Below are 12,265 nucleotides of genomic sequence, written 5' to 3'. Positions count from 1 at the left end.
GGAAAATTACTTGTCTTATGCTACTGCTTATGCTACTTGTCTTATGCTACTTGATTCCATTCTGAAAGACAAAGTGTTACATTTTATGTGGAGTAAATTATTAAAATGAGAACTTCCATATGTTCTCATGGAGAAAGGCTGTGTATCAGTGATAATCTGAACTTGATTGGCTTCTTGCATCCAGCTACTCAGTGACATTCAGGCATTTGATGCTGAATTCCAATAAATAACTTCACTTTTACTTGAAAATTATAGCTACAATTGTGTGCATTTGTTAGCTTCAGGTGGCCAGAAGTGGAACTCCCTGCAGGAGATGGCCATAAGTGGAACTCCCTACATGCTGATTTTGGGGGAGACATTTTGAACACTTGGAAATGAAAGACCAAATACAATACAGCGATAACACTCATGCTTGAATAATTCTAAAGAAGTTTGGATTTTTCTTTCCTCCTCATCCTTGCCCCTTTTTTCTTTCCTCATAGGAAGAGTATACTTATCTGTCGTGTAAATCTGAGTTTCACATTCTTCCTCCCTTTATTCACATTATGACATATTTAACATTTCTTTCCTCTTCAAAAGGAATATGAGCATTATTATGAGCAAACAATAGCAATTCTGCTCTGGCTGCCTTTATCATAATGAAATTATACTATACAATAGTCTTTTGTGTTATTCAGGGCTACATGGAAAAAGTAAAACCAATGGTAAGGGATGGTGTTTATTTCATGTATGAGGCTTTACATGGACCACCAAAGAAGATCTTAGTTGAAGGTGCAAATGCAGCACTGCTGGACATAGATTTTGGTAGGTATGGTCTTTTTGAGACACATGTTGATATGCACTTGCATTGTGAAAAAGGAACATTAAGTATAAACTCTCCTATGATAAGCTGTTTTCATGGTAGGAGTGGTTTTTGTTTTGGAATAACAGCACTCTATATGACTAGCAAATAATAAAGAGGTGGGTGAGTGTGTGTGTTAATTTAATGATTTCAAAAAACTGTAGACTCTCCCAAGAGTAATAATTTGAATGACAGTAAAGATCAAGTGGCTTCTCTTAGAGTGTAGGTACTCCTTCAGCATCTCTAAATTTTAAATGAAATCACTCACAATTTTTTACATCTGTGGAAATCACTTGAGAATAAAAGTGGAGATATTTGAGAGGCAAAGCATATATGCAAAATACTTCTTGACTTTTGAAAAATCAGCTTACGTTTTTTAAAAAGTCTCTAACAGTTTTCCTTGTTTTACATTGTTAGGAAAGGTGCTGGTAATCTGGATTGCTAATGAGGCAAGACTGAAAAGATTATCTCAATCTATTTGATATTCAAAATAATGTAGGTTTTCTTAAAACACTCTAAGTTTGCTAAGAAATTAGAAGATTCTAGGTAGCAGAAGTAGCTTCTTTTTAATGGGATGATTATGTTTAGTTACTACATTGTAATGACAGATAATCTGCTGCCTCTGTGTAAGCATAAGCAGCCTATGTGATTGTCTCCTGCATTTTGTCACATTTTTCTTCAGTCTCATTTGCCTTGTAATGGGATCATATTTGTTATTAGGAAGATGCTAACACCTGAAATTGCAGCCTGTAAGGACTGCTGTCAAACATTTATGAAACTGGCATGCACTCAGCTTTCAACCAATATGAGTTCTGGTATTGGGCATTTTCAATCATATTCGGTCTGAAAACCTCTTCTTTTAAGAGTAAGATATGTCTTAGATCAGTCACTGTAAGTATAAGCACCAAACTTTCTCATGATAATCTGAATATTAGAAGACACGTCATTTTTTAACAAGACAAAAAAATAAAGAGGATGGAAGTTTTCAGATATGCTTGTCATAGGGAAATCTTTGATGCAAAACGGAGATATTTGCAAAAAAGGTCTATCAAGGGGGGTTGTTTCTTGTAAATGGTGAGTGTTTTGGATTCCATGTAAATAGAAGGTTCAGGCAGTCTGAAACACATCAGGTATATCTATAATACATACACAGTTGTTCAGATTAGTTCGACTTTTTTCCTGCCTCTTCTGTGAGGCAAACGGAGCCGAAACACACAAGAAAACTTGCTCTCCATAGGTAGATACCATCAGTGGATGGGACACTTGTGGCAACAGTAGACAAGCCCTAGTCCAAAGGTTTGGTGTTGCCAGTTTGGTTATTAAGCATTCTGAATGAGGCTGTTGTCTGTGCTTTGTTGCACAGAAGTCTCAATATTGAAGCAAGTTTTGTGAATGTGTGTCTATTGGCTGTGAGGATAGTTAAATCCCCAGGCTTGCAGTCCATCCCACTTTTGTGGAGCCTATAATGAAGCTCACATGTGCATTTGTCTGGGAGTGGGGGGGCAGGTATGGTCTTCCGTGTTTTTAAGCACAGAGTAATGACAAAGCAATGTAAATATATCAGACTGGGAGGTGAAAGTGCGTTAGAGTTGTTCATTGAATCTGTTTTTGACATCCACTAGCTATATTCACCTGTCATTACTAAGAAAAGTTTTACCACTGTGTTCTAAGATTAAAAACTAAATGCTTGCAAACTGCTGTATCACCTGTAAGCCTGGGTCTTTCTCTGGGGTGATTTGAGATACCTGAAGCTAACCTGTGAAACCTCACTCATCAGTCTCTGAAGGATTTTTGACTTTGTCAAGATGTCTATATTGCTGAAAGAACTGTATTGCTTTTAGTTCCTTTTGTCTTGGTTGTTCCTATCTTACCTATCTCCGAGTCATATAAAAAGACATACAAAACAATCTGACACAACAGGTACAAGTATCTTGCTTATGTGCAGTTATAGTGAGGCTGAAGTATTTGTTCACAATTCAGCTGAGGACTGGCATGCTCAGTTTCATTTGCCACTACTTAATGAAAAAAAGGTATAAACCTAAGGATTTTGAGATGTTTAACTCTTTTCGTTGCAGCCCAGGCTGCATTTTAAATGACAGCTGAATATTTAACTAGAGACAGACTTGTATTACTAGTCTGTATTCCAGGAGTCTTCATTTTTTCATTATCTTTTTTCATTTGATTATGCAAACAAAGTTGTTCTTTCCAGAATTCTGCATTTCATTGCAATTTCTTATCCTTATAATGTGCTATTTTATTTTTCCTACAAAATAAAACTGTTTAAACCCAGTGGTTTAATAATTTGCTAAATCAAATGTTTTGATTTATAATAGGCACATATCCTTTTGTGACTTCATCAAACTGCACAGTTGGAGGTGTGTGCACAGGTCTGGGCATGCCACCACAGAACGTTGGGGAAGTGTATGGGGTTGTGAAAGCTTACACAACCAGAGTTGGAATTGGTGCCTTTCCTACAGAACAGGATAACGTGAGTATTACAGCCTCAGGTGTGACCTGCTGGGTGAAATAACTTGGTGTGTCTTACCTGAATTTTATTAAGTCAGTGTTAACAATGGTTAAGTGCAAGTACGTAAGTGACAATGTGTTTAGATATTTCAATCTTCTGATTCTAGACTGAGCTTACTGGACTGCCAAACATGATTGTAATTTTCTTAAACATTTTTCTGGAATAGAAGGTTAGAACAGGAACAAATTTTGCAAAGTTTCCCTAAAGATCATTCTCTTGAATTAGAAAGAACATTCCGTATTGCTGTCTTCATCCTAATGGACAGCATTGTGAAAAACTGGGGGAAGGACTTTAAAGGTAACTTACGATATATTGTAAAATTTTAAGTAAACACCTGCATCATGTGTTGCAAATCAAAGAAACCCATGCTGATGTGTCTTACTCTTTGTTAGGAAATTGGAGAATTGCTGCAACAGAGAGGCAAAGAGCTTGGTGTTACCACTGGTAGGAAGAGAAGATGTGGCTGGCTGGACCTTGTCTCACTCCGATATGTCTATATGATTAATGGATTTACTGCGTGAGTTGTTTGCTGAGCTTTGCTGGCAACTTGACAGAAAAAAATGAAATGCTGTAGATTACTGTAATTTCTACATATACCAGTTAGTAACATTTGCACTATTAATATTGATCTGTTGATTGTTTTGATATTTTGGTAAATCAGCTATTCCTCATTTTTCCTTTCATTAAATATTTTTTAAATTTAATATTTTCTTACATGTAGATTTTTCTCTCCTTTCTTAATGGAGATTTCTGTTGTTAGTTTGTCTTCAAAATAAAATAGATGGGAACCCATCAGTATCTCAATTAGTACTTGTAAGTGTTAAAAATATGTATGTCTTTGGGATGTTAATCAAAACAAACGGATATAAAATTTCTAGCAGATCAAATAGTGAAAATACATATTTTATTTAAATATTTCTGTTTTTCTTGTTCTTTGTGTGTTTTGTTTTAAATAAGATGCAGCCAGGTATTTGTAGAGCCAATGTTGATTATTTTTCTGCCTTCACTGCAGGACAGGAACATACACCAACAGGCATCATGCAATTAAATGACTATACCTTAAATGGTTAGGGATCTTGGCAACACCCTTTCCATGTAAAATTATACCACTTAAAGCCATGGACAAATTCATTCAATTGGAGAATACATGTTCTTTGATTTTTTGGTGCATTTTCATGTAGTACTGGATCAAAGGATGCAACAAAAACTGTGTTTAACCCTTTTTTGTTGCTGTTGCCTTGTTTCAGTGGTTGTTTGTTTTTTTGGTTTGGGGTGTTCTTTTTAAGTCAGACAAGCTGACAGATTAGTGCCATATGAGATATTTTTCTAAAAAAATAAAATTAGTTGCAGGAATCAATTTTGTTTGATTCTTTGTTGTTTTGGGGCTTTTTTTTAACAATGTGATAAGATTCAAGAATTGAACTTGTTTAACCAGAGTAATGTTTCTTTATAGATTGGCACTTACCAAATTGGATATCTTGGATGTATTTCCAGAAATCAAAATTGGTGTTGCATACAAACTAGATGGTGAAATCATACCTCATTTTCCTGGTAAGACTGCTTATTTAAAAATTTTAAATTTTAGTGAAATGTAATGTGGTACTTTTAAATGCATTTGACTTCTGCTTGTAAAACTTACAAGAATAATATTTCACTTCAGCATCAAGCGATTAATGTCTTCCAGATGCACTGGACATATATTTTACTATACCTGTACCTGCACCCTAAAGATACCTGTACCAAATACTGAATTTTGTCTACTAGCAAGATTCAAAGATCTGTATAAAGCTTGTAAAACATAACTGTTAGTACTACTTGTCATTTTTATCTTATACAGCCTGCATCACCTTCAAGCTAAATTGGAAGCTTGTTTCATACTCTAAACTCTTATTATCTTGTTCCCACTACTGTATTGATGCCCATTTTTAGCAGGCCAGGTCTTCATTTAAGCATGCAGTGAACCCCGTAAGAGAACTGGTCCTGTTGAAAAGCCAAGTTTTTCTTTCCTTCTGTTGCATTTCTAACAGTTGACTTCCCTTTAATGAATTATGGAGCAGCCAAAAACCTACAAAAGCTACACTGTGTAAAAGAGGGACAAGGGGTGGGGCAAGAAATGAACAACTAGTTCAGGTGAAAGCAAGACTATTTTCTAATATGTGACCAAGGTACGTCAACTTAGCGTGATAGAAACTGTAGTTCTTGAGGAGGCCAGTGTTAATTTTTACTTGAAGATTGTACCTGCATGTTAAAATATTCAAGTATCACAAGCCAGTGTTTTTACAGATAATGCATCTTTTTCAGTTTGCAATAGTTAGACATACTGCAGAAAAAAAGGAAGAACATAAAACAGTACTAAAGATTGAGCTTTTTGATTTTCATAATGTACATATAGATGCCCATTTTCATTCTAATTTTAACATGAGGATTAGAGGCTGCTCACAGGTTACAATTTTTCATGTGAAATCATCATTTGAGAACTTCTTGTGGGTGAGGAGATGAACTATAGTAATTGGATACAATTCACAGCAGGATTTATGTAGTACAAAGATTAATTATGTGTAAAGGAATAAGTGATTATCTGCCCCTAGTCCTTGAAAATAGTACATGTCTATTAAGACTAATTCATAAGGAATTTTTTAAAAATCTTTTATTTTTCCATGTTTTTGTGGGAGTTTTCTGCCTGATTCGTTGTCCAGGATCTTCAAACAAAAGTGCCAGTTCCTGTCTGAATACCTGCTGAATGACTTTGATTCAGGAAAATTAGTACTGTCTTGCATTAAATCAGGGAATGCTTTTCCCTTTTTAAGACTCAAATATTAGCTGATTGATACTCGTATGAAAACATTAGGGACATTTGTGTTTACTTGAAATGGCCTTTGAACATAATGGAGAGGTTATGAATTGAGAACTACTCAGTAAATGCTTTTCCTATAGTCCATTGTATGACCTTGTGCTCAAGCCAGGAAAACCTTTTCTTGCAGTCCATTCTTAAAGATGACATAAGCAGGTGGCCCTGTTGTACAGCACTAAGATGTCAGTAATTTGTGGTGGTTTTTTTTTTTTTTTTTTTTTTTTTTTTTTTTTTTTTTTTTTTTTTATTCATTGTATGTCTCAGCGCCAGAATCTTGTTAGCTACAATTCTTGAGGGAGCAGACCTTGTTCCCTGTATACTCCTAGGTAACAACTGACCTTTGGTCATAGCAGCACAATGTGGCTCACTTGCCTGTATTTTTCTTTACTGTATGAACAATTAAGAATTTTGGTAGAACTTTAGAAGAAGCTGTTGATGTGCTGTCTTCCTTAAAGTGTCAGGAAGGAGTTTGAGCTGAACTTCTGGTAAGCTGGAAGATGCTGTCTCTCACAGTGCCTCTGTGTTCCACACCTCTCTTTGCTATACTCCTCAATATTTGGCAGCATTTTCAGCACACGTGCTGCAGGTTAACCCTGCCCCGGCATAAAAAACAAAAGGTAACTTTATTCCCACTCTGTGTTCTGTAGACCATTAGACTGTTTCTGATGTCTACATTTCTGCATGCTGTGTGCTTCTATTTTATTTTTTTTTTTTTTTCAGATGTGCCGCTGACATTTAAATTTAATTTAGAAGATAACTAGTCTGGGAAGCTCTCACTGGCAGACTTTCTCTTTCCCCTTCCTACCCTCCCACTCTCTTGGAGATGTTCATGATTAACCCTTCTTGTGAAATTACTCTCTAAATTAGAAGCACACACAGTACCCACCATCTCAGGAAAAGCGTGCTATGTTTCATATATTGTTCCTTTTTCCACCTTGATTGGAGAATCACACAAGTGTCACTTGGGGTTGTTTTAGCTTAGATTTCTGTGTGCATTTTATAATTGCCTCTTAAGCAGGATCCTAGAATGTCTTGTAAATTTGTGGCTGGCTTCAGTTGATGTTATTGAGGCTGTAGTCTTTTGCTGGCCAGTGACAGGAGTTTATGGAAGACATAACTTCCTGCTAGCTTTGAGCCAATCAGTTTAAAAAGAATGTGAAAGCTATTGTCTAGTTCTCTAATGCTTCCTGTCCAAGTTCAGACATCAGTTGATTTCAGTACAGAGAGACATAACCTCTAGCTCAGGAGACTTTGAAAACACAAATGCTTAGGAAATTGGGAGATTACTTTCGACAAGCTTTACTTTCATGCTTGATGTTTTTTTTTCCTTGCACTTTTTCCCTGGGCATTTGCTATAGGTTGAAGAGCTGGCACACTATTCTGGATGCACATTTGGTGTGACCTATGTGACTGTTTTCATGTTCAGTTTCTGGAAATTGCTGGAGGATCCTTCTCTTACAAAGGTTCCAAGGTCCCAAATCTGAGATATTTTTTCTGAGTTGGAGCTAGCATTACATCACTCTTAAAGTTATGTCATTGTCTGCTCTGTCTGTAATAGAGTTAAGCAGTTAAGGAATATTCTGGAAACCCTAGAAGATAAATCACCTCAGTGAAAAGCTGAGAGAGATACAGATGGTGACTAGATCTGATACTACACTGAGCTCAATTTGTGGCTTGTTTTTACCATACATCATCTTTATCACACCTTCTTGGACAAAATTAAAGAATCCCTTGAAACGTCAAACAATACATCACTTCTTTTTCTTCTCCCGTAGAGGGAAGTAAGGAAGTGAACTAATACAGGCTAATGGAAGATTGTAGTCAATATTAGACCATTCAATACCAAATGCTTTTAGCTGTCTCCCTCTAACCTCATCAGAGAGGCTTCAAATTAAAAAGCCTGTGGACATCCAAGATGAGGTGTTCATTCTCTTTTACTCTTCAGAAAGAGGGAGGCTAGCAACCATCTGCACTGCTGGGAGATCAGTTTGTTTTGTGCACTTGGAGCGTGTCTGTTCTGTTGTACAGATCACCTGCACAGCAGACAACACTTCAGTTGTTACTTCCGACAATAAAGTGCTTATCCTTGGCTTCTGCAACCAAACATCCTTATTGTGCTTGTGTGTTCTCATTGCCATGAGTTCAGGATTCCCTTAACCTGGGAACACCTTGGTCCAAAACTTTGCACATTTCTTTGCTGTTACAAACTTTAAGGACAGCAGAGCAGTCTTCTTTCAGCCTTTCTCAAAATGCCCACTCATTTAGGCTGTCCTTACAGCACTGCTGCTGTATATATTGAACTGTTGCCTGCATCAGAACAAATAGTTCAATGTGCTGAGCTTGAGTTTGTTGGCTATACGCATACTGGAGGGGATTAGCATGTGGTTTTGTATTTGCACCTCTACTGTGCCTCTTGCATCTCAAACCCTTTCCCAGGCTGACTAGCTGTCCTGGCTGGAGTGACTTGAACTGAGACACAGAGACTACATAAATTATTAATAACTATGCCCTCTCCTTCTTGAAGGCAAGAAGGAATGCCTGGCTCTTCCCATTTTTAAATCAATATGTTTTGATCATTTTCAGACTAAAGCCCTTTGTTTTGTTGTCCTGTGTCATTCCAAGACTTAATGTTCAGATAATTACTGGAGTGATTAAGTACCAGAACAGTATGCCTAGCATGTTTTTCAATACTAGAAATCATCACAGGATTAATAGTTAAAGGGCAACATCGTAGCAAGTTACTAAATGAAGGACAAAATATTTCTTCTCTTCTGAGAAGTAGCGGGAACAGCTAGTGTTCATACTTCCTGTGGGACTCCACACTGGTTGATAAATTCATTACAGGTTTTTGGGGCTAAGGGTCTGTGGGCATCAGAGGTCTGTTAAGTCTTAACTACATCTTGCAACTATGTTTAGTAAAAGATACACTCCTATGTCATTTTAAAATATGTTCTAGCTGCTTGATACTTACAAGCTGGTTCTTAATTTTGCTTTCACAATTTCCTTATGAAGAGGGCTCTGGTTCTCAGTATTTGTTCAAAAAAAAAAAAAAAGCATTTTGGGGAATTATTTTCCTGAAAAGTTGTTTTCTGAACCAAAAAGATTGTGGTTTCAGCAAAATATATGCATGTGACTGAGCACTGGAATTCCTAAAGTCTGAGTCCTGATAGTTACTGAATTTTTTTCCCCTTATGCTTATATTGACAAAACTCCCAACATCTTAGCAGCTGCAGTGCTTGTATTACCTTATGAGCAAACCCCTTTGTGTAAGGAAAGAATAAAAGCCTTACCATTGGTGTTTCATAGTACAGAATATACAATATCATGGACATAACATTTTTGTTTCTGTTTGCTTCTCAGCCAACCACGAAGTCTTAAACAAAGTCGAGGTTCAGTATGAGACACTCCCAGGGTGGGTTACAGACATATCAAATGCCAGGACGTTTGATGAGCTGCCTGTAAATGCACAAAATTATGTTCGTTTTATTGAAATGGAATTGGGTGTTCCTGGTGAGTAAACCACATTTTCTTCTTGTTGTCTGGGTTATTCCTGCTCCATGAAACCTGTTTGATATTTTGTATTAATGAACACTCAAAATACTGAAAACTAGTTTTTAACGGTGCTTATTTGATGTACCTGGTGCCACTAGTGATTATGGTATTACTACTTTTTATTTAGTTGTTGAAATCAAAATTTTCAGAAGTTTTAATATACATTCCTTCTCTGGCTTATACTATAGTTCTTCCCCAGTTAAGATTTTTTTTTCCATAACTTGCTCAAGTATCTTTTAGACTGGTTATAATCAGGGTTTGGTTTTGCTATAATCATAAAGTCAGTGGGACTATGAGTTATTAATTAGTATGATGAATTATATGAGAGTATATATTGAGAGTGTATATGTATATATATGTATAAATATATATGAGTATGTATGGGAATATATATTAAGAATTGAATTATATATGAGAGTGTATATATATATATATATATATATATATATATATATATATGTTCCTGAACTGATATATTTTTGGATGCTGCCTAATAAAGGTTATCCTAATTAAGGTGTGATTCCATCCAAAGCTGGGAGTTAGGAGATGATGCAAATTTTTACTTTTCTGATCATTTATAACTATTTATCTTATAATCTGTAAAAGTGAATTATTTATTATGGCAGTTTCAAGAATACTTGCTTTTTGAAGTTGTCAGGGTATTCTTTCAGAACAACAGACAAAGTTATCATTTCTTAATGTGTAAATAGTATATGCTGTATTTTTCTTCAAAATGTGATGCTTAAGAAGATGAGTTTGTATCTTAAGATACAATCCACTCTTGCTTTGTATTACTTACAACAGAAGTTTGCTTTTTCTCTCCTGCAGTTAAATGGATTGGAGTAGGGAAATCCAGGGAATCAATGATCCAGCTGTTTTAAAGATTTCAGATGCATGGAAGAAAGCACACTCCTCAAAAGACTGCTCATTCTTTGATGCATTAGTATCCCGCAAAGCAAAGATGTTGGAAAGATAGATTTTTGCATGGGAAGAAATGCTAGAGTTGATACCCCCAGATGAATTGCTACTCCTGAAAGAGACTCTTAACATGAACCTGTATCAATTCCTGTTCAACTGCAATTACCAGGACACTTGTCATTGTTGTTCAAGGTGCCATCAGATTATTTTTCTTTACCTAATATTTACTTCATAATGTAATTCCTGTTTGAAAATCTAAGGTAGCATTGCTTTCATGACTGTTTGTCTTTGTTATCCGCTCTCTGCTTTTGGCGGTGTTACTTCCCTGAAATTTTAGACAGTAAAAATAATGCAGTTTTGCACAAATAGTTTTACATCGTCATTATTTGTATTCCTAAAGCTGTTGTATTCTTAATGACTGGTCTTGTGAGTGATTAAAGAGGGGGAGTCTGATTTTATAATCCTATAAATGCTGTCTAAATTATTGTGTGATCTCTTTTTAAAAAGAAGATGTGATGCCAAGTTGTTATGAATGTCCAGGTTTTTTTAACTGTATAACGCAGGAAACTTACTCTTTGTAACTCACAGAGGATACTCAAGTGTTTACCAGGAAGTGTGCCCAGAAAGTTAGAAAACTGATATTGTAAAAAGTTCATTTGCAATTATTAAAGAAATGTTCTGATTTTGAGTTAAATGTTTTATGATGTTACTCTTTCTTTTCATGGCATTTTAAACTCTGTGCTTCTCCGCTTCCAAGCCACGTATCTTAAACTGTTCTCCTAATTAAAAGGGTTATATTTATATTTTGTGAGAAGTGTAACATTTTGATGCCCTTTTAAATTCCTTTCTTCAGAGTCCATTGAACATCCTTCTCTGGAGGGTTGCCAAAGTACAGACACTTCTGTATTTATAAGTTGAAGATGCTATAGAAATAACATTTAATGTATTCCATGTATTTGCTTTGGGTGTGGGGTAAATAACAAGTGTTCACCTCAAGACATCTGATATATTTTGGATTATTGTTGGGAAATGTGGAAATGTTCCAGAACTATTTAAATTTATAACCATTATTATCTATTCCAAATAATCTGATTTCTTTTTGCAACAACACAGTAATATTTTCCCTTTCCAGATTACTGATAATTACTCTCTTTTACACACTGTGCTATGGTGTTCATGTGCTTCTTTTTCACTTCAAATAAAACTTACTTTGTTTCCTAAACCCAAGTTTGTTGCAGGGTGGGGCAACAGTTTTAGGTTTAGTTTAGTAGATTTTGACTGCATATAAGAATATATGAATGAATATAAGAAAATTCTAATACAAAATAAAAGATATGAGACCTTTTTGTTTGTCTTGAATAACCATGTTACCTGAAATGGAATAATTTGGTGGACTATGCTGCTGCTAAGGTAGTTAGCACAATTTTTATATTTTAAATTGACACAAAATAAAATTGCTTATCATAAGAGGAGAGACAGGAGGGTTAAAGGATAAAAGTACTAATTTTTAAGGAGCATTTTCTATTGAATTGCTTGCATGTGATAAAGCAGTTACTGGGGTCTGTATTTTACTTGT

General features: G+C 35.6%; 1 protein-coding gene across 1 annotated transcript in view; it reads left to right on the top strand.

The window, feature by feature from the left end:
- ADSS2 (adenylosuccinate synthase 2) overlaps positions 1-12,032 on the top strand; it is a 36,742-nt gene extending 24,710 nt beyond the window's left edge. The window contains exons 8-13 of the mRNA XM_021550399.3: positions 678-804; positions 3,175-3,329; positions 3,761-3,885; positions 4,822-4,919; positions 9,580-9,729; positions 10,600-12,032. Coding sequence (XP_021406074.1) covers positions 678-804; positions 3,175-3,329; positions 3,761-3,885; positions 4,822-4,919; positions 9,580-9,729; positions 10,600-10,652 — 708 coding nt within the window. The 3' untranslated portion in view covers positions 10,653-12,032. The remainder of the gene's footprint in view (positions 1-677; positions 805-3,174; positions 3,330-3,760; positions 3,886-4,821; positions 4,920-9,579; positions 9,730-10,599) is intronic.
- The last annotated feature ends 233 nt before the right edge of the window (positions 12,033-12,265 follow it).

This window comes from Lonchura striata, chromosome 3 (genome assembly GCF_046129695.1).
Source record: "Lonchura striata isolate bLonStr1 chromosome 3, bLonStr1.mat, whole genome shotgun sequence".
NCBI lineage: Eukaryota > Metazoa > Chordata > Aves > Passeriformes > Estrildidae > Lonchura > Lonchura striata.
The sequence above is the reverse complement of the archived record's forward strand: the minus strand, read 5'-3'. Positions and strand labels throughout refer to the sequence as shown.